At 51.2% G+C, this 19,886-nt stretch overlaps 8 protein-coding genes across 8 annotated transcripts; 3 read left to right on the top strand and 5 right to left on the bottom strand.

The window, feature by feature from the left end:
* Positions 1 to 613: 613 nt before the first annotated feature.
* Positions 614 to 2,321, bottom strand: Asppvi_003088 (Ca(2+)-dependent cysteine protease; the record flags this gene model as incomplete). Its single annotated transcript, XM_043299060.1, has 6 exons — positions 614 to 639; positions 719 to 1,327; positions 1,388 to 1,831; positions 1,856 to 1,925; positions 1,993 to 2,149; positions 2,212 to 2,321. The coding sequence occupies 6 exons, from the start codon at positions 2,319 to 2,321 to the stop codon at positions 614 to 616; spliced, it is 1,416 nt and encodes a 471-aa protein (XP_043154995.1).
* A 1,098-nt stretch (positions 2,322 to 3,419) lies between these two features.
* On the bottom strand, positions 3,420 to 5,475 carry Asppvi_003087 (chaperonin-containing T-complex subunit CCT7; the record flags this gene model as incomplete). Its single annotated transcript, XM_043299059.1, has 6 exons — positions 3,420 to 3,532; positions 3,600 to 4,258; positions 4,324 to 4,696; positions 4,774 to 5,110; positions 5,188 to 5,354; positions 5,430 to 5,475. 6 exons carry the CDS (start codon positions 5,473 to 5,475, stop codon positions 3,420 to 3,422), a joined length of 1,695 nt encoding a protein of 564 aa, XP_043154994.1.
* Positions 5,476 to 5,951: 476 nt separating this feature from the next.
* Positions 5,952 to 7,660, bottom strand: Asppvi_003086 (putative histone acetyltransferase Spt10; the record flags this gene model as incomplete). Its single annotated transcript, XM_043299058.1, has 2 exons — positions 5,952 to 7,067; positions 7,163 to 7,660. The coding sequence occupies 2 exons, from the start codon at positions 7,658 to 7,660 to the stop codon at positions 5,952 to 5,954; spliced, it is 1,614 nt and encodes a 537-aa protein (XP_043154993.1).
* Positions 7,661 to 8,745: 1,085 nt separating this feature from the next.
* On the top strand, positions 8,746 to 10,500 carry Asppvi_003085 (lanthionine synthetase C family protein; the record flags this gene model as incomplete). Its single annotated transcript, XM_043299057.1, has 4 exons — positions 8,746 to 8,929; positions 9,004 to 9,559; positions 9,612 to 9,625; positions 9,677 to 10,500. 4 exons carry the CDS (start codon positions 8,746 to 8,748, stop codon positions 10,498 to 10,500), a joined length of 1,578 nt encoding a protein of 525 aa, XP_043154992.1.
* A 263-nt stretch (positions 10,501 to 10,763) lies between these two features.
* Positions 10,764 to 11,573, bottom strand: Asppvi_003084 (uncharacterized protein; the record flags this gene model as incomplete). The annotated part of the gene is made up of 1 exon (XM_043299056.1): positions 10,764 to 11,573. One exon carries the CDS (start codon positions 11,571 to 11,573, stop codon positions 10,764 to 10,766), a length of 810 nt encoding a protein of 269 aa, XP_043154991.1.
* Positions 11,574 to 12,200: 627 nt separating this feature from the next.
* Positions 12,201 to 15,072, top strand: Asppvi_003083 (uncharacterized protein; the record flags this gene model as incomplete). Its single annotated transcript, XM_043299055.1, has 2 exons — positions 12,201 to 12,432; positions 12,500 to 15,072. The coding sequence occupies 2 exons, from the start codon at positions 12,201 to 12,203 to the stop codon at positions 15,070 to 15,072; spliced, it is 2,805 nt and encodes a 934-aa protein (XP_043154990.1).
* Positions 15,073 to 15,649: 577 nt separating this feature from the next.
* On the bottom strand, positions 15,650 to 16,507 carry Asppvi_003082 (40S ribosomal protein eS26; the record flags this gene model as incomplete). The annotated part of the gene is made up of 4 exons (XM_043299054.1): positions 15,650 to 15,755; positions 15,852 to 15,954; positions 16,142 to 16,269; positions 16,485 to 16,507. 4 exons carry the CDS (start codon positions 16,505 to 16,507, stop codon positions 15,650 to 15,652), a joined length of 360 nt encoding a protein of 119 aa, XP_043154989.1.
* Positions 16,508 to 17,286: 779 nt separating this feature from the next.
* Asppvi_003081 (CBS and PB1 domain protein) lies at positions 17,287 to 19,536 on the top strand (the record flags this gene model as incomplete). Its single annotated transcript, XM_043299053.1, has 4 exons — positions 17,287 to 17,499; positions 17,654 to 18,527; positions 18,585 to 18,679; positions 18,733 to 19,536. The coding sequence occupies 4 exons, from the start codon at positions 17,287 to 17,289 to the stop codon at positions 19,534 to 19,536; spliced, it is 1,986 nt and encodes a 661-aa protein (XP_043154988.1).
* Positions 19,537 to 19,886: the final 350 nt, after the last annotated feature.

The following is a 19,886-nucleotide window of genomic DNA, read 5'->3' as shown; positions in this document are numbered from 1 at the left end:
TATCTGCTCCACTGGACTTCCCTTCTCATCGAAGAGAGCCCTGACCTCTCAATGTCACAGTACTGGGTAGTCACGCCCGGATCGGGCGTATCTGGCCTTGGGATTAGTGAAATGGCACTCTGATGTCCGCAGCAGCTTTAGGTCTATCTGGACCCGACGCGCTCAGGTCATGGTCACCACAACGGTATTTGAAAGGATCTAAGTTGACTCTGCTTCTCTAACGTGCCGAAAATTGTGCATGAAGCCTGCAATGTCACGTCATGACAAAAGTTTCTATTATGACCTTGAAACAGTAGATCGACGATGATATACTTAGGTATCATTTAGTTTGATACTACGACCATGAAATCATATACAAATGCATCTGCGTATCTGCCATCTCGTTGCAGGGTCTCCGAGTTGGTGAACTAGACTATGCAAGGGACAAGCAGGTTACAGACCGAGGCTTCCGTATACTGAAGAGATACTCCATCGCAAGCGAAAGCAAACAAGCAATGAAGACAATAGACAACAGGGATATTGTGGGAATCCGCAATTAGCAGGCAACTTGCCTTTCCCGTTATTCTCCCATGCAAACCGAGTGAGAATACAGCGTCCATTAAGTGTAACTTATTTACATGACGTAGAGAAGGTTCGTATCTGTGTATGATTATTTACCGTTAGAGACGTTTGTTTCCCTTTTTGGATCTGAGGCCAAACAAGGAGGACTATTGCTTACCCAATGGATGACTGCAGCTCAGCTGCGGTTTCTGCGTGTACTTGGTCGCCAACTCGTCCCGGATGCTGTTCAGCAACTGTACATAGCTCTGCTGGGGGTTCTTCCGGAGAGCGGCGATGAACGCCCAGGACATGGCGCCGGTGGCCTGGCCGGCAATTTGGGCGTCCTGGCTGGTCTGGTCGTCCTTGCTACCGGACCACATGATGACGTCCGCCGGGCTGGTCTTTGTCTGCTTGGTGCGCTCGTAGGCCTCGTCGCCCTTGGTGGCGCGTTTCAGGAACCCGACCGCGGTAGACATCATGCCGCCCATGTCGCCGCGCGCGTAGGCGGAGACCACCCCCAGCAGCCCTTGTCCGGCCTCCTTGGCCAGGTTGGGCTCCTTGAGGATACCCTGTGTCGAGTAAATGTAGGGGAGGTCCAAGGCGGAGCCCGAGTGACACGAGTCGAAGATTGCGGTCAAGCGTACTCCCGGGCGTAGTGGGCGGACCATGATCCGGTGCATCTCGTCGTCCACGATGTGGCCGGCTTGTCGAAAGTCGACCGGGTAGATGACTTCATCGTATCCGTCTTCCTCGTCACCATCCAAGTCCGGAGTCTGACCACCATGACCTGTCACAGACAAAACATTAGTTTCGCGTCTGAGAAGCATCGGTATAAGCAAGGACTCACCTGAGTAATGGAAAAAGAGCGAATCGTTCGGCTGCGCATCCTTGACCAACCAATGCATGGCCCGCAGGATGTTAGCCTTCGTAGGCTGGCTCATGGGATTCTGCTGGTCGTCCGTCAATAGCACCATGTCCTCGCGCGCGTAGCCAAAGTTCTGGTTCAAATACGTCGACATGTTCTTGACATCGTTGATACAACCGCGCAGCTGACCCTTCTGCCCGAAATAGTTGATTCCAATCAGCAAGGCCTTCCGCCTACCGGTGCACCGAGAGTACTGGAAACTGTATCCCTGTGGAGCTCCGTGTCCGAACGCGACCGGATCACTGGGAGGTGGTGCTGGACCACCATGGCGGCCATGCGGGTAGGGGTTCTGATACTGGTTCATGCCTTTGTTACAGATGTCAGCGGCCGCATACTGACACTTTTCCAAAGCGGATGCGTCTCTTCCTGCGCCAAAACGCGATCACATACCAGGCTGTCTTCCACCGTACACCGCGTTTCCAGTCGGTGGTGGCGGCTGGCCGTATCCCGACGGCGGTTGCTGGATACAGAGTCAGCCACACCTGCAAGGTGTTTTTTCACAGTGACCTTCACAGATAAAGACATACATTGTATCCATGTTGTGGAGGAGGCGCGCCGTAACCGGGCTGAGGGGAAGGCTGGCCATACCCGTAAGGATTCGGAGGAGGATGTTGCTCGCGGTACGCCTGGCCGGGGTAGCCGCCGTAGGAAGATTGTTGGTGATGATGATGATGCGGCATTTGTCTTTCGAATAGTCAGTCAACGAAACAATCGACTCCAGCGAAAGAATCGAGATAGGCTCTTACTGATAAGGTTGCGGAGAGCCGTGATTAGGAGGGTAGGAGTACTGCTGGTGCTGTTGCTGCTGTGGTGGGGGATAGCCCGGCGGGCCAGAATAAGGCGGATAGTAGGACATTCCTGGTGGAGGAGATGCTGGTGGCACGGGCGAATAGAAAGTACACGGCACGAGGGAGATTAGGCAGCAAGACTGAAGATGTAGTGAATGGAGAAACGAGGTGAGACGAATCAGAAGCGGTCCTGGATCGAGGGGATGGCGCAGTTCAGCGTCCGGTGATCGCAGACTTGCAGGAAGTAGATCGATGGGCAAGTCAGACACGAGATGCGAGGGTGGTGGCAGCAGCAGCAAAGAACCTGAAAGCTAAAAGTTAAAAGATAGAAGATAAAAGATAGAAGAGCAGCTCAGAACCAGACAACGAGTGGAGACAACCGACAATGATACAGTGAAAGAACTATGGATCTAAGTAGAGATTAATTAGCAACATGAAGACTTACTCCAGAGGCGCCAAAGAGACGATTCCACTCACTAATCTTTGGAGAATATCTATACCTATTTTTAATGGCATTTACTCCAACCACGGTGGTGGTCTCAGTAATAAACCTCAAACTACTTCAAGTTATTCTCAACTCTCTTTTCAATCAATTGTTTACTTCCCTGAAGGGTATTCCTATTCCTCGGCATCCCCGATCTACCCAGACCCAGAATAATGAACAATGGCTTAGCGCTCAGCCAGCCCCGTCCACCAGCAATTTGTCATGCATATCCTCATATTACATATTATTCAATCAAATCAGTATTATCAGAAAAGTTAGACGGACTACCTTAGTCTATCTCTTCTCACTGCCTCTTATTGTCCGTTTACATCTTAGACTGGCGAATCCATGAACCATGATCTTCCCTGGCACGGACAGGCCGAAGGATCGGCCTCCATCACTTTCAGCCTTATGATATCTCGACCTTATGCATTGCATAGTGGAATATGATCATGCGCCTACAGTGATTCACAAAAAATATTATGCGTGTCAGATCTGCCGGTTTATCTTTTCGTTTGGTCTAATTTGGCATCCATTGTAAGAAAAATACTGTAGCTAAGTTAGCACGTGGCATAGCTTCAGCATCCTCCATACATAACCACACGACTACTATCCACATAAATCAAATTTTCCAAGGTTGTCTACCATTCTCGTAGAGATCACCCTCGAGTCATCGTTTGCTTCACCGTCCCCGTCTGGGCATGCCGCGTCCACGTCCTGCTCCAAGGGCGCGCTGGGCAGCTCCGGGAGGCAGACCACGGCCTGGCGCCTGTGGCTGCTGAGATTCTTCGTTCTCTGTTCGCAAGAGAAAGGATCTGATCAGTAGGGATTCACACACTGGAAATAGCCAGAGTCAACTCACTTATTGTCTCGTCTACACTGAGGATCAAGCAGGCAGCTTCGACAGCGGCCTGGATGGCGTTGACCTTGACCAGACTGGGTTCCCACACAAAGGCGGCCATGTTGTCCCGAACACCCTCGTTGTCAAAGTCCACACCAGCCCAGGTATTCTCCTTGCGGTGTTCCACACGCAGTCGGTTCAGGATGTCGGTGGCATCGAAACCAGCGTTGTCACACAATTGACGGGGAATCACTTCGAGGGCCTTGGCAAATGCCCGGATGACAGCCTGCTGCTTGGAGGGATCGTTCTGAGCGAATTCATGCAGGTAATACGACACCGCCATCTCGCAGGCACCACCACCGGCAACGATGGTTGTGTGGCGGAGAGCACGCTTCACAATCATGATGGCATCGTGCAGACTCCGTTCGACCTCCGCAATGAATTGCTCGGCTCCTCCACGCAGCACGAGCGTGCAGGTCTTGGCAGCAGGGCACTCGGAAAAGAGGTTGTAACGCTCACCACCAATCTGGCTCTCTTCGAAAGAGCCACAGGTACCCAGATGACGGTCCTGGATATCGCTGCATGTCGACTGCGTCGCCGCACCGGTCGCCTGGCACACCCGGTCCATATCGTCCGAAGAAACACGACCGGCACAGAAGATGTCGCGATCAGCAAAGTACCTGTAGACAGCGTAGACATTAGTTAGAGTGCCGTCAACAACGTAGAGCTTGCATTTAAAACGTACTGCGTGGCCAAATCACCAATAGGCAGTTTGCTGAGAACAACCTTGGCCCCGGTCTTGTAGATGGCCTCCAGCTTGTTGTAGATGATCTGCCATTCAGCATCGACGATGGCCTGATACTCAGAAACCTGCTCAACTCGGACCTCCGCGTTGTCCTTCTCACTCTTCAACTCGAGCTCCACGTTCAAGCACACGATCTTGGGGTTCTTGAATGACTTGGGCTGCTGCTCGAAACCGGCGTAGGAGAAGGTCTTCTTGAAAGCGACACCGTTGACGAAGAGGGAGTCCTGAAGGCCACCACCGGTAACCTTCTTGATACCAATCAACTTCTCGTTCAGATCGTCCTGGTCAAGCGACAGCACGGCATCCACGACCACTACATCATCAACGTCAGCCCTCGCCCCACCACGTTCCATTCCGCCAGAGCATCAGATAGAGGAAAAAGCAACTTACTCTTGGTGAAAAATTCCGAGTTACGCTTGATCAGCTTGCTGTTCATCGCTGTACCGGCAAGCCTCCGCAGAGTCTCGTATTTCTTCTCCTCGCTGCCCGCAGCATCGAGGATATCCACCGCAATCTCCTTCACCTTGTTAACGGCCACAGCGCTCGCTTTCCGTAGACCCTTGATGATGGTCTGTGAACTGACGCCTTGCTCCACAAGGTCCCGGACTTCCTTCAGAATCTCGCCAGCTAAGACAACGACCGACGTTGTTCCGTCGCCAACTTCGGCATCTTGGGATCGCGCAATATCGGTGAGAATGCGAGCGGCGGGGTGGACGATATCCAGAAGCTGTTGCCAGACGCGGTCAGTCGTTCTCCTTCAGACAAGTATAAGTCCGAGAAGGACGGCTCAGAAAAAAAACGTACTTTCATTACTGTCGCTCCATCGTTGGTGATTGTCTGCTTGCCGTTGCTGTCAACAAGCAACAGGTCTCCTCCGTACGGTCCGAGAGTGCTCTTGATCGTAGATTGCACTGCGATACAGGCATTGATATTTGAAAGAACCTGGCCCTTTCCTTGAGAGGTATCCGTGCCTGAAAACAAATGCAGAGTCGTCAGTAAGTTCTAGTTCAGACGGACAAAGGACGGGGTTCGATGCGGCTACGGACCCTCCTTCAGCACAATGATGGTGGGTGCTTGGCCTGCGAAGGCCATCTTGCTGGGCAATAAAACGTGTGATCGTCAAAAGAGAAAAAGAGAAGGGGACAAAGAAGTCAGTGATGGCTCAAGGAAAAGTGAAGATCAGTAGTCAGTGTCCTGAGCGATCCCAAGATTGACAGCTCCGGGGTGCTCTCGACCAAAATTTCCCAAAGCTCCTCATCGAAACCCCCCGTCGCCAAACTGAGGCGGTGACCAATCATGGCTCGCTCCGCAACCCTATGGACTTTTGATGGTTATTCTACCCCTCGCCAGATAACATATTACAACAATATCAGTGTGAAAGCGAATAAAGAGAGTATATCATTGTTCGCTGAATCTTAGCTTTGCTTTAATCAAGGCTGGTATCACAATGTTCCGAATATATTTACAGGTATCTATTTGATGGTTTGACCACACCGGGTAATAACCTATGCACGCTTGACCCCCCAAACGCTCCAACTCCAATAGAACCCAGAATCAAAAGAATAATCTTAGTTGAAATCCAACTCGTCATCCGGCGGCCCGACATATTCGTACTTCGACAATAAGTCATGATCATGATGAACTTCATGTACTTGCGGAGGCACGAGACCGAGCGCTTCCTGGCGTAACACCACAGCAGCATCTGTATCAGAAGCGTCCTCAACCATCATATGGTAGTCGTGCGATGTATGATGCCGTACGGCGTCTTCAAAGCTCGAGTGGGATAAGCCATGATGGCCATGCGTGTATGGGTCAGGCATGCCATCATGGGAGTGGTGGCCTAAGGCGTCATGAGGATGGTGACCCAAGCCATCGTGGGAATGGAATCGTGACAGTTGCTGGTTTATGTCGATGATTTGTGGATCGAGAGGCAAAGTTGTATAGTCGGTTATGGAATCTAAAGATCCTTGAATGACCGGTGGATGTGTTTGAGCAAACGTATTGTGGCTTTGGTGAGGATCAAGGGAGTTATTGTCCATCAACTGTGTGGTTTCCATAGTGCTCGGTGTCGACAAGCTTGTCTCATTCTCGTGGACGCTCAACTTCTCCATGGATACAGCACCGTCATGAATTAGCATACCGTTACTCGGTGGCAGTTTGAGCGTCTCTTTGCACTGGGGACAGTCTCGAATGACTCGACTGACGGTCTCTTTGATCCTGACCCAGTGATATTTCACCGCGATGGCTGCAGTCGTCTTATTGATTCCTGCGTGCTGCTTGAGATGAATAGTTTGAGCAATCTCGTACTGTTGCTGGGGATCTGATACGACCTCTTTGTCTTTCAGCATCAGCTTATCCGAGTCGCCGTCCTTCCCCTCTATAAGTTTGTAGTGGGTGGCTGCACTTCTCAGCCGACTCTTCTCAGCTCTATCGGCACCTCTAGGGTACTTAGAATGCTTGAGATAATACCGTATCTTGTCGAAGCGATCTTGCGTGAATGAATCATCGCCTTCGGAATTCAAGTCGCGCCCATAGATAATCGCATCGACATATTCACCGGGACTGGAAAGCACCTTGCCAGCATTTGGCACCTTACCGATCCGCTTAAAGCCAAGAGCATCCCAAATCCGACAAGAAGCCACGTTGCTCTCGTAAACCAGGTTGAAGACGGCATATGTGTAACCCTGTTCACAGTCAGACTCTTTCGAACCCTATCCCGGCTCTCCATGCGATAAGTGGGTGGTGCTTTCGCAGTCGAACACGAAGAGATCATACTGACCAGTTTAGGAGCCCATTCAAGATATCCCTCGCCCATCAATCGACCAACACCACGATTGCGCGCCGCATCTGTCACAAGAAACATGCCATTGCAGACATGACTACTACGTCCGGGGTAATTCGGCCGGATATTGAAGCTGCCCAAGCAGGTCTTCGTCCAATCCGCGCCAGCCCTTTCCATGGCCTTCATCTCATACACACTGTTAATGTCGCCTAGTAGCATGATGGCGCCAAAGTTGAAAAACCAATACGTCGCAAACTGCTCCAGCGGGATGGGATCAACCATGGCATAGGTGTCACCCTTGGCAATTTCTTTATTCAACTGATCAGATAGATAACGCATCAATGAGGGAGGCACATCATCGGCTGATGAAATAGGCACTAATGTCGCAACGGTGACCCGGTCTCTTAGAGTGACCTGCCGCGGACTGATGTTGGCTGGGATGTCTCTATCGGTTGCTATCACCGCAGCCAGTAAATCTCCATGAATAGCAGGCATGATGGCGTCCTCGGCCGGGCACGGCCGGTCACGAGACTGTTTACCATATTAGTCGACTGAGCAACTATACAGACCACAAATGGTCACGGAACGGATAAATGATCGAGCGTGCAGAGGCACACTGCTAGGGAATAAGATAGAAAGGGCATTGTGATAGAGCAGACTGCCTTTCATGGTAGACAAGCTCGACTGGGGAGGAGCTGTGGCAATCACATTACCGATTCTAGAAGCACTGACTTTCTAATAATAATAATAGTTCACCAAGTGTCCAGCAAGTCGTTTGAAGCGGCACTTCAAGGACCAGCCGTGTATTCTGGAGTCCGGAATGATGTGAACGCAGCAGAGAAATCGTCGTCCCGCACTATATTTGCTGAGTCAGCGGGACATTGTTAATCCGATCTCAAGGTCTTTCTATCTAAAAGGCTTCCAAATGAAGCCTCAGGCACGAACGCTGCTGTGGTATACTTTTCAGGCTGATAGGTACCCTTCGAAGACATGATTCAGGCTGCATGGAATAAAGATAACCTTCTACATTGACAAGCAAGAATTATCATAGCTGTGTGACGTGGTCAAGATGCTGTAGCTCAAAAGTCCCAATATATATTCCTTGTAACACCCCCTGTGTGACTACAGAGGCTGCCATTCAGCTGTTGATTATATCACCAGCCAGACTTTCAGTATGAATATTGTCTTCGCAACGATATCTACAGTTACACCAAGTCACCAACTGTCAATCCATCCTCTTCAAGTTGAGCAAGAGACATGGTCCCAGACAGATTATGGCTCAGGCCGCAGAGCTGATGTAGATCTATGGATCCTGCTAACCTTAAGGCCAATCGCGTAGCTTAATGCTCAGAGTTTCCATACCCAAGCGATGCTCTAACCTTAGGTATGCATACTTAGGTACCTTATATGTGCAGCATCATGATTAGCTCAACCCCCATTCTATGACGACTGGCTCATAGTACGAGGGCCATGGGCTCCTGCATCTTCCTTACCCAGAGTCTGGGGCTTGGTTGGGTCCTCTGTGCCTGCCTTCAGATCCGTCTTGAAGCATCAGAATATCGTACTCGGTAGTATCTAAAATGAGTCCGGTAGAAGCGCCGCAGTTCTATGAAAACACACTCGAGCCGATTGAGATAAACCAAACAAATTTACTCAATGCATTGACGGAACTACGTCTCGCTACCCGCCGCGGGGCTGAACAGGTGGAAAGGGCTGGACCTGCAGAAGTCGATGAAAGGCATGGCCTTTTCATGGGCGTCTTGGGTATATCTCTCGTCCAAGTGCGAAGTTGACGGATGTGCCTGCGTATAGATCCACTGACTTCTCTTACGGTATAGGGATCGCTCTCGCTTTTCTCCGGCTTGATCATCAAGCGTTCTCCCTAACAGAGGAAGGGGAGACCAGCTCTCTAGATTATCGAAAGTTGGCAACCGAGAGAATCCCACGCCATGGTCCCAAGATTCCTCTTGTGCCAGGGAGATTGTCTCCGCTGGGTTCAGGCAACCCGCTAGGTGCGACTGTCATGCGTATTCAAGCAGCAGCCAAAATAGGCCATGCCGTTTCTGGTACTGACGTCGACAATCTACGCGATGCGGTCGCAATCGCACTTAAACATGGTCATATTGTCCCCCACGCTAATCAGAACATGGGAGGAGACGAAGTCCTCAATGGGCGGGCTGGGTTGCTATGGTCCATTCTGAACATGCGAGTTCTGAGTCTGGATGAAAAGAGCGCAGAAGCTTTGAAGCCCATTTTCGAATCTGTTCCGCAACTGATTGAAGTCATTGTTGAGGCTGGACGCCAGGGCCATAGGGACTATGTCCAGGCTTACGGAAATACTGGTGCGCTGCCACTGATGTGGACATACAAGGAAGGTCGTTATGGGTTAGGAGCGTGAGTATCATCTTCACCTGTCTGAGCGCAGGTACTGTGCTGACAGTTCCAGGGTCCATGGCATGGGTATGTATTGCCGAGTACTGATTGACGGAGTAAAGTAGCTAACTTGCAAAGCTGGTATCCTTGCCATACTCCTGGCGTGCAAAACAGAAGAGCTCAATAACGGCACCTCACACCACTACCTCCGTTGGATAGCAGATACCATCCTCGGCCTTTGCAGATTATGCATTGCCAACAACGGCCATCTTCCAACTACTATACCGCTTCATCAGTCGTCGACTCGGCGAGCATCACCATTGGTCCAAATCTGTCATGGCAGCCCCGCTATATTACTTCTCTTAGGCTGTGCCAGGAGGAACCGCTACCTCGCTTCAAATTTCTGGCAACCCGAGTGGGACAAGGCTATCTTTCTGGCAAGTGAGAGGGTCTGGGAGGAAGGGCTGCTTTCGAAAGGCGGGAGTCTCTGCCATGGCATTACGGGTAATGCATGGCCGTTGTTACTTCTGCACGACAGCTGCGAGTATGACGTGGAATTGCTGGAGACGGCGAGGCGGAATTACGGGGAACGGGCAAAGACAACTACTGTGGAACAACTACAGCCAGCGCTCACAGCAGACTACTTCCTGTCCAGGGCTCTTGCGCTACTGCTCCATGCGCAGGAAACACCCCCTTACAATGCGTCTCCGGAATCATCGACATATGTCTACCGTATGCCGGATCGGCCCTATTCTCTGAGCGAGGGCCTGGCTGGGACGATCTGCGCATGGGCTGATGCTTGTGTGGTCATTCAAGCACGACTTCGAAAGATGGATCTCGAGAAAGGCAATGCTGCATCGGTTGCCGCCGCCCTGAAGGGTGATGCACTCTTTCAGGAGTTGGAGAATCGGAAGTTGGGGTTCCCAACCCTGGCCTACCACAGACCTGCTGGTATACTATAAGCTGTCTTAACTCTCGGACTCTCGTGTTTCGAATGAAAGATATCCATTAATCATGGATAATTTATCTCTCTATATATCATGGTCCGTTCCGTTGTTATCTTGTCACTCGTGTAGTTACATCAAAGGGCAGTAAAAAGAAATCCAACGAATCTGCTAAGATGAAACACCCGAAACCCTAACGCCATGCTAGCATAATCTCATCGGTCAACAGTGGAATACAATAAACCAATAACGATGATTGAGGTGTGAACGATGCCAGTAGTTCAGAATAGAGTAAATCCGGAACGATAGGTAGGTGGCTGGCCAGGAATCTGAGATTTGAACTCGACTCGTTTTGGTAAGAAGTTGCCCTGTGGAGCTTCCACAGCAACTCTCCATCGGCGCCAGCAGTTATTTGACTGATGATGGGTGTCGCCGCAAAAGGTACATCGTACCGCGTTTGGTCTTAAACGATGATTCCGTCCTTCCGGCTCTGGCTGACTTTGACTCCGGTTCCTTGTCTTTCGCTCCTGCTCCTTGCGCATTTGCTGTATCACGTATTCATTGATCTCCTCCTGACTAGGCCTCTTCTGATGCCCCTTGAATCTGCCATTCTGAGGCAAAAGCCTCCCATCGTGGCTCATCTGTTTGACGACGAACGCATTGATCTCATCCTGTGTAAGCGCTCGCGGGTTTGCTGGCACGTTGGATGTCGCGGCAACTGTGGATGCATTGTCCGAAGCGTTTCGTGCTTTCGCGTCTCCCAGTTGGATGATCTTTTCCTGCTCGATGGCTAAGCTTGCAAGCTCCTGGAACGTTACGTGCTCGGTCGAGTTGGCGGCGGTTATGCGCGGGTCACGCAGCATGGTCGTTGCCCATTCCTTCCATTGCGGACGAGATTTGAGCTTGGTCAGAAACAACGTGTTGATATGAGCATCAGGAATTTGGAAATTATCGTCGATTTGCATAAGACCTTCTCGTACAGCTTGGATGAGAGCAATGAATTCGGCAACCATGTCGGACTTGGTGGAGTCGAGATCGAGGAACTCGCCGACCTGATGCATCATTCGGATATTCCGTTGCCAGATATCCATGCCGGTTTTCGCGGGAACTGAATAGCAAATTCTCTGTGGTTGAATTGGACGAGAAAATACGAGAGTATCTCTTCTCGATAGTCCTCTTCTGGTGATGTTTGTGTTGACATGAGAGAGGCGCCAATCAGCGGCGTATGATGTCATGTGTCAGTCTGACTGTACCGTATTTACAGGATGATATTTGGTCCATTCCCTTCTAGTTCGTTCCTGTACCTCTGTAATTTTAAAACAGACTTTCGCTTTTCTCCATCCACTTCCATCAATGGAAAGGGCACAAAGCTACGATATGTTTGTGGTAGGCACATTCTCCAATCCCTGGATAAGCCTAAGCTTTGATGGCATCGTGCTGTACGGAGTAGATCCGTGGTAGTTGTGTTCCAGCACTAGCCAAGAGCCGAAGAGAGAGTCCCAGCCTCAGCCTCAGCCTCAGCCTAACTGACGATCGTGAACTGGAGGGGCCTAAAGAAGGGTCGATTGCTAATGTTAGTTGCGCTCGTTAGATCGCAGGTGCTCTTGCATCCAAATCATCAACGTGTGTTTTGAGCTTTCCGCATCAGCATAGCCAAGAATCTATATAAAACAGGCCCTTCCAAGAGATGCGACCACACGCTTGACAGTCGATTTGGGATGAAAAACGCTGATCACTTTGGGACCCACGCTGAGCGGAAGATGGACATCGTGCCGCCATCGTATCAATCTGCAACAGCCAGAGATGCCTGGTCTATAATCGCTCATTACATCCCATCGAGCGACCTATGCTCGGCTGCGCTCGTCTGTCGGAAATGGCACGGCCTTTTCATGCCCTTCCTCTGGGGTGATCCAGCCTCTCATTTTGGAACCGAAAATGATGCGGTCTATGGTGAGACTTGAGAGTCCAGCTCTCTCTCTCTGCGGTTTTCCGCTGACAGAAGGATATCTAATACCAGTTGCGTTGACACGGTTCAAGAGGACCTTGAAATATGCCCGTCTTGAGGTGCGAATGCTCACCCATACGCTTCATATGCCCCCGGCCCTCTCTGAGATCTATGGCGGCCCGCGACCAGAATGGCTGAGGGAGATTCTCGAGTTTCTACCCTGCCTTCAATCTCTAATTGTATCCAAATTACCTTTCTTTGACCATAATTCTATGATGGCGTTGAAGAGACCCGCCAAGCACGAACCGCCTGATGCAGCGGCCTTCAAGACATATAGCGTCCGATTGCTGATGGCGGAGAGAGAACCAAATGCAACGTCACAGGGACTCGCAGAGACGTTGCTGCGATTCCAAGAACTTGTGTACCTGGACCTGTCATATACGACTCCTGTTCGAGATCGTATGGTGCTTTCTACCCTGTCTCAGCTGGACCGGCTCCAGGTGCTAAAACTCCGAGGTATCGGTTTGAGAGACAGTGAAGCTGAGTTCTTAGCCAACGCCATTGGGACCAGGGTCCGTTTCTTGGATCTGCGCAACAATCTGCTGACTGATATGGCTGTGCGATCTCTGCTGCAAGCTTCATTTGTGCCTAATGGCGTCCCCACGAATGAAGTTGACTGGAGAGGAGGATCATCCATATTTCGTGATAGACTACTCAGGCGCGCAGGTTTGGACGCTCAGTTTGTCAAAGCTTTGACACAGCCTTTGACAGGCCGTTCCTGGGTTGAGGACCTTTCACACGTGGGAATAACACATCTCTACATCGCGGACAACCAGCTTACAGTTGAAGGCGTTGCGAGTCTCCTGGCTTCATCGAGACTGCACGTCCTCGATGTTGGAACGGTTGATACGGCCGAATCCTTGGAGAGAGCACGACAGCCAACAATTCCATCGCCTATGACCGAGAAACCCGCTAGATTCCCTGGGGCTGAAAAATTGATACCAGTACTTGGGTCCATCGCCAAAGAAAACCTGACATATCTTCGAGCTCACCATGCTCTGTGCACAGCTGAAGCCTCCTTTAAAGCGCCTGACTCAACGCGAGACTTACTGCCTGAGCTTCCAGGCGAATCCAGCAGCACCCTTCAATGCGGGGCGGAAATGGATGCTGCGAACGAGATTCATGAACTATCTGCGGAAGCTCATCCTGTTTCTGAGCTCGAAGCCACTGAGATTGCCAGGCTTTCGAGCCCAGCCGGAGATGTAGATGAGGCGCGCCTCCAGTCAAGCACTCACCGGGACGACCCTGTACTTCAGTTGAGAAGGGGTTCCATCTTTGCTCCTGAGGTAGTTGAACCAAACCAGGATCGGGACAGTAATGGCAACATGACAGCCGACCGTAGTGAAACAGTGAACGCTGATTCTTTCGCGGCTAGCGCAGGCCCAGCTCCAGCCCGCCTTGGACGATCCGGTCTGCATTTGGCGGCACCTGAGCCGGTTTCACCATGTGCCCCTCCAGTTTCACCTGAGGATTTTCGGGCACAGAAAATCCAAGAACTGCTTGCCAAAAGGCCCAAGAATCACAGCCTACCTCGCCGCGATGGTAGGGGAGGGAGCTTTCCATATTTGCATCCTTCCCTCGTCCCTCATATCGAGACTTTAGTGTTGACTGATGTTCCGTCTCATGTTCCTGAAGATTCTCACATCCTGCCCGCCTTGGTTCGATTTATAACAGCCTGTTCGAACGAGGCCTTGTTAGCTACTCTCCTGGCGGGATCGGACTACTCCCTTCCACCTGGGAGAGCCCGAGCTCACGCTGAGCAGGAACGATCTCGATCGCTTTTCGCTCTGCGTCGCTTGGTACTTGAAATCACTCCCACGACTCACCTGGGAGGTCCAGCCCAGGTCAGCCCGTGGAAATCCATCAGTCAGCAAAATGGGACGCTAAGATCCAGTACCGGCGACCGTGATTCCGAGAATCTGTGGTCCGCAGCCACATACGACTTTAGCTTCTTCGGGGAAGATGAATGTGGTATACCCGAAAATGACCCGGGAAAATACTTTCCTATGGCTATATTCAATGAGAAGGTGACGCTCACACCGGAGGACGAAGATTCCGGACGTTCTGGGTCTCCAGAGGCAGATACGTCTTTCGCATCTAATTCGTTTCAGCCTGCTGGAGCTTATTCACGAAGGAATCGGTCGCAGACTGGCTCGTCGATCTCGGTACCCGGCTCTGTAGCCGACGCTCGATCGAGTTCCATTAAGGTTAATAAAGGTGATGGAAGCAACAGGCCCGTTGCTGGGACCAAACAGGTCGACCTTGTCGCAGAATTGGCTGCTTTCCGCCGAGCAAAAAGGCTTGAGTACGAAGAAGTTGTCCAAGCCGGTCGAGGGAGACGAAGCATGACCTGGACTGCATCTTCCCATCTCCCTCCCTCAGCGGAACCTATTCGACCAGTGTCTCCGAGTCCGAGTGTAACAACCGTGGCAGCGGTCTCTGCACCTCATCTGTCCCTAGCCCAATTCGTCGAAGGACATTGGAAAGGCGAAGTCAAGATTGTCCGCAATGCAACGCCAAAGGGGCGGACTGGAGTCGTGGATATGTATGGGAATTACTTTGAGAAGGGATATCTATATCCTTGAACAGTAATATATTTAGATATATTTATGTTTTACTTATCACTTGGTAGCTTAGGCTGGCGTAAGCGTTGTGCAGAATTCCTTGCATCTGTGGAGTGCATAGTCGATCGTGCGTGGTAAATGCATATTTCCTAGTCATTTGAGATCTAGAAAGCTTCTACGCTTCTACTGTAGGTAGCCATAGTGTGCTTTTGAATGGGTCAAACAGCGATGTTTGGTCTTCTGTGGTATACCATAGTCAATTATTTCGTGCCGGAAGAGATGAACTGTTAAGGTAGAAGAGGAGACCGGTCTCCTCGGATTTTATTCCTCATTCCCAGACTTTCTCTAGTTCGTGCAAAGTTACCCTATGGGACAACCGAGTGGCTTGGAAATCGTTTTTTAATTTAAATTGCGTCTCCTGCTCACGGCGACAGGGAGCGACCATTATGCCTTGTCATGCCTTTTTTCGAACCCCCGAAGACAGACTGAAACCCATTCATTCCACTTTGAACCGAGTAAGAAAGTTTGTACGAAAAAGAAACGTCACAAAACAGAAGTCATTAAGACCGATCCCATTTGATCATCTCTTTTCCCTTCCTTACATAGCCTTGGCGGCCTGAGGGGGAGCCAGCTTCTTGCCGTCCTTGTTGTACCTGATACGCGGGGGAGGAGCACGGTTACGACGACCTTCCCGGGAGCGGACACTGTGGTGGAGAATTGTTAGTATGGCCTGCTTCTTTCCTTCATGCTGCAAAACCAAGCAGAATCCAAGCTGTCTTCATAAATGGGATGGTGCGTACCGAACGATCTTGCCGTGGATAGCGCAGGAGACGCAGTACTGCAGCTTCAGGTACATCTTAGGGACGGCATAGTCGGTGAAAACGGAGGCGTCAGAGATATCACCTGTTCAAGATCTCGGGTTAGCGGCGTTGTCCATCAGCTTTCATATTCCACCACGTTTAGCTCATGCATCCAGTTGCGGCAGCTCCGTCCAAGAGATTCCATCCGTCCAATCCAGTTCCGACTCATCTCAACGGMGCACAACGGACGTGGCTTCAACAGTATGGGTTTGACAAGGGCTCGAACGTACGGATGGCAGCGGACTCGACCATGTTGCGGATGGTGAATCTCTTGATCGCCTTGTCCTTAGGAGTGCAACGAGCGCAGTTGGAGCAGCGCACGGGCTTGACGTGGCCGCGGCCGTTCTTGTTGCGACCGCTGTAGAGAAAGAACAATAAATGTCAGTATGGATCGATTCACTCATGAATTTCAAGTCCAAAATTTCCCCTCCTCTTTCAATCCAATCATAAAAACAACCGCATACACAGCCGACATCCTCAACAGGCGGGAAATCAGGGCGCTTCTTTCGGCGGTGGTGGATCTTCAAATTTGACAACCGGGTTGAACACAGGAAAAGGGAAATTCGCTCTTACTTGTTCGCCCTCTTCTTGACCATTTTGACGGATTTCTCTGCAAGGTACGGTCAGAGATTTGGAGTTGTAGAGGGAGGGAGGCGGCGTACTTGGCTGTCGGGTTTGGTTGTCGTAAGGCACTGGACGCTCTCAATCGCTAGTCGTGAATGAGGTTGTGCCGGTTTGTGTGGAAGCCCTATGCCCTTAAGCGAGCCTCGGTCACGGGATACTGCCGGTGCCTCAGGTACTAAGGCATTCGGTATTGGTGGCCTGACATCCTAAGACCAATTAGATCATCACGTGCAGATCCAGACTTGTCGAGGGGAGAGCCTGAAATAGACTAGTGGCCGGGTTGTCCCAGCGTTACGGGTCTTACGGTACTCAAGTACGATCCGCGGATGTACCTAACCATTCCTGACGGGGAACTCGTACCACTCTGTGGTGTCAACATGGCGGCTCCCGTGAATGGGGCGTATTGTTATTACCCATTGTTTATCCTGCCCAACTCAGGCTGTTATTATTAACTCACTAACAGCCAATAGTTGGCCCTCGAACTCCCTTTAAGACAACCCCTGTTCATCCGTATCTTTCTCGTTGTACTTGGGTCGTGCTGGTGGTCTGCTGCTCATCCTCAGTGGTACGTTGTATCCCTCTTCTCGTTTGGATCAGACATTGATTCGAGTAACTCGTGCTCAGATTCGTGATACCTATACATCGACTAGATCTGACAACATTCTCGTTTCTCCCTCGTCATTCATTTCTACCTAGCTCTCTCGGTCTGTGATACCCCCTCACCGAAAATCCGTCCATACCGATCGGTGCCATGTCGGCTGCAGGAGGAACCTATCGGGGCACAACAAGCCAGAAGACCATCGGAAGAGGGAGACTGCCGGACTTTGAGAACAGTCCTACATCCCACATTCCGCGACCTCGACCAGAAACTGCAGCGTCAACGCACACACCCTCCAGCGACGTTGGAAGTTCCACCATGAGTGCTGCAAGCAGGCAAAGACAGAACCAATCGAAGAGAGATGAGGTCAGTATGTCCTGGTGGCCTGTCCTTGGCCTCAAATTTCCGGTTGCATGGCCTTGTATTCCCTCCTAGCCCCTTGTTTATTATGGTTTCCCACAGAATCTTAGCGAACAGCGATTGCTGCCATAGGAATGAATTCTAACGCGCTGTTGTGAAGGCTATTCGACGCAAGATGGAGGCGGACCTCAATAAAAAGAGGCACCAGGCTCCAAGAGCGCATCGCACGCGCAAAGCTCCCCCAGGAACCGTGCTGGCTTTAAAGCCTAGTCAGGCCCTTCAGATTAAACCCAACACAACCGTCGCGGAAGCCGCACAACTGATGGCCGCGAAGAGAGAAGACTGTGTTCTTGTCACAGACGATGATGATCGCATCGCTGGTATTTTCACCGCGAAAGATCTTGCTTTCCGTGTGGTCGGAACCGGTCAAAAGGCTCGCGAAATTACTGTTGCCGAGATCATGACGAAGAACCCCCTGTGTGCGAGAACAGACACTAGCGCGACGGACGCACTGGATCTCATGGTGAGAAAGGGGTTTAGACATCTGCCAGTCATGGATGAGAACCAGGACATCTCCGGTATCCTCGACATTACAAAGTGCTTCTACGACGCGATGGAAAAGCTGGAGCGTGCGTATAGCTCTTCCCGAAAGCTCTACGACGCCTTGGAAGGTGTGCAGACAGAACTAGGCTCCACCCAGCCTCAGCAAATCATCCAATACGTGGAAGCACTGCGCTCAAAAATGTCCGGCCCGACCCTCGAGAGTGTCCTGGACGGCATGCCTCCGACTACAGTATCTGTCCGCACTTCTGTCAGGGATGCCGCGGCTCTGATGAAGGAACATCACACAACTGCTCTACTCGTGCAGGACCAGGGCTCCATCACCGGTATCTTCACCAGCAAGGATATCGTTTTGCGTGTAATTGCCCCAGGACTGGACCCAGCCACTTGTAGTGTCGTCCGTGTGATGACTCCACATCCCGATTTCGCTCCTGCTGATATGAGCATCCAAGCCGCTCTGCGCAAGATGCACGGTTAGTGGTCTCGCTTCCTCTGGTCTGCAACAGAACGGCTAACCCACCCTACTCCAGATGGTCACTACCTGAATTTGCCTGTTATGAACGAGACGGGCGAGATTGTCGGCATGGTGGATGTGCTCAAGCTCACTTATGCCACTCTTGAGCAGGTTAGTCAGGGCCTTTCCGAGAATCGTCACTTTCAACTAACCAGAGATGCAAGATCAACTCCATGCAATCGCAGGACGACGAGGGCCCCGCATGGAACAAATTCTGGTTGTCAATGGATCATGAATCCGATTCAATGGTGTCCGGCAGCCAGCAAGCGCCGAATCGTTCCGTTCTCAGTCCCGAGTCACCTAGGCCGGGTGTTGACAGTGTGCTCCCTAACGAATCCGCGTCCCACCACGGCGGAGATGAGCTCTCGGAATATCACGACCATCACCATAACCACGACGAGAGCGTTCCGTTCCCCTTCAAATTCAAGGCCCCTAGCGGCCGCGTGCACAGGGTCAATGTTGTCACTTCTGCTGGGGTCGCCGACTTGGTCGCCCAAGTCACAGCCAAGTTAGGCAACGAGCTGGAGGCAGTCGGAGGTGCTGCCACCGTCGAGGAGGGCAAACTCAGCAATACGGGTTACGCCTTGAGCTACTTGGACAATGAGGGTGACACTGTTTCTATCACCACCGATCAGGATCTGGCGGATGCCGTCAGTCTCGCCCGTCGCTCGCACCGTGATAAGGTCGATCTTTTTGTCCACGACCCCGCTCAGCCCCCAATTCCGGCAACGTTGGATCCCCAGCCTGCTCCAACCAAAGCTGTCGAGGAGAAGAGTTCCGTTGTTGCTGAGGACCGGCTCTCCGAGGAGCCACTTATCCCCAAGGCCCATCAGTCGTACCCAACACGTCCCACCGAGGAGCAGTTCATCGCCGGCGTACCCAATGAGCTTCTACTTCCAGGTGCCATCGTAACTCTGGCAGCAGTTATTGCTGGAGTATTCATTCTAAGCCGCGCCACAAGTCGATAGACGATGACACTGCTTTAAAATTGTGGTTGATTCGTAATGAACGGCAGGCACATCATGTATATCTGTCGATCTAACTCTGTCTTTGCTGTGCCATACTTGCATATCCCAAGTGCGACCTCTTCCCTCCTTCAATTTCCCATTTTCCATTACCATCTTCATTTAATCTAAGTGCGACTGTTCGGATACCGCTAGTGTTTTTAGTGAGGGCATATTAGCAATGCATATAATTTTCCCTAGAAGCACGAAAATTTGTCTCATGAATAATTATTTCTGTTCTTGAACTTCCGCAAGGGCGTTCTAGTAGGCACCACATGGCGGTGTCAAACGGTGCATTGATGTCTTGGATGCCT

This window comes from Aspergillus pseudoviridinutans (genome assembly GCF_018340605.1).
Source record: "Aspergillus pseudoviridinutans IFM 55266 DNA, scaffold_2, whole genome shotgun sequence".
Taxonomy (NCBI): domain Eukaryota; kingdom Fungi; phylum Ascomycota; class Eurotiomycetes; order Eurotiales; family Aspergillaceae; genus Aspergillus; species Aspergillus pseudoviridinutans.
Note: the sequence above shows the minus strand (reverse complement) of the source record. Positions and strands in the feature narration are given on the sequence as shown.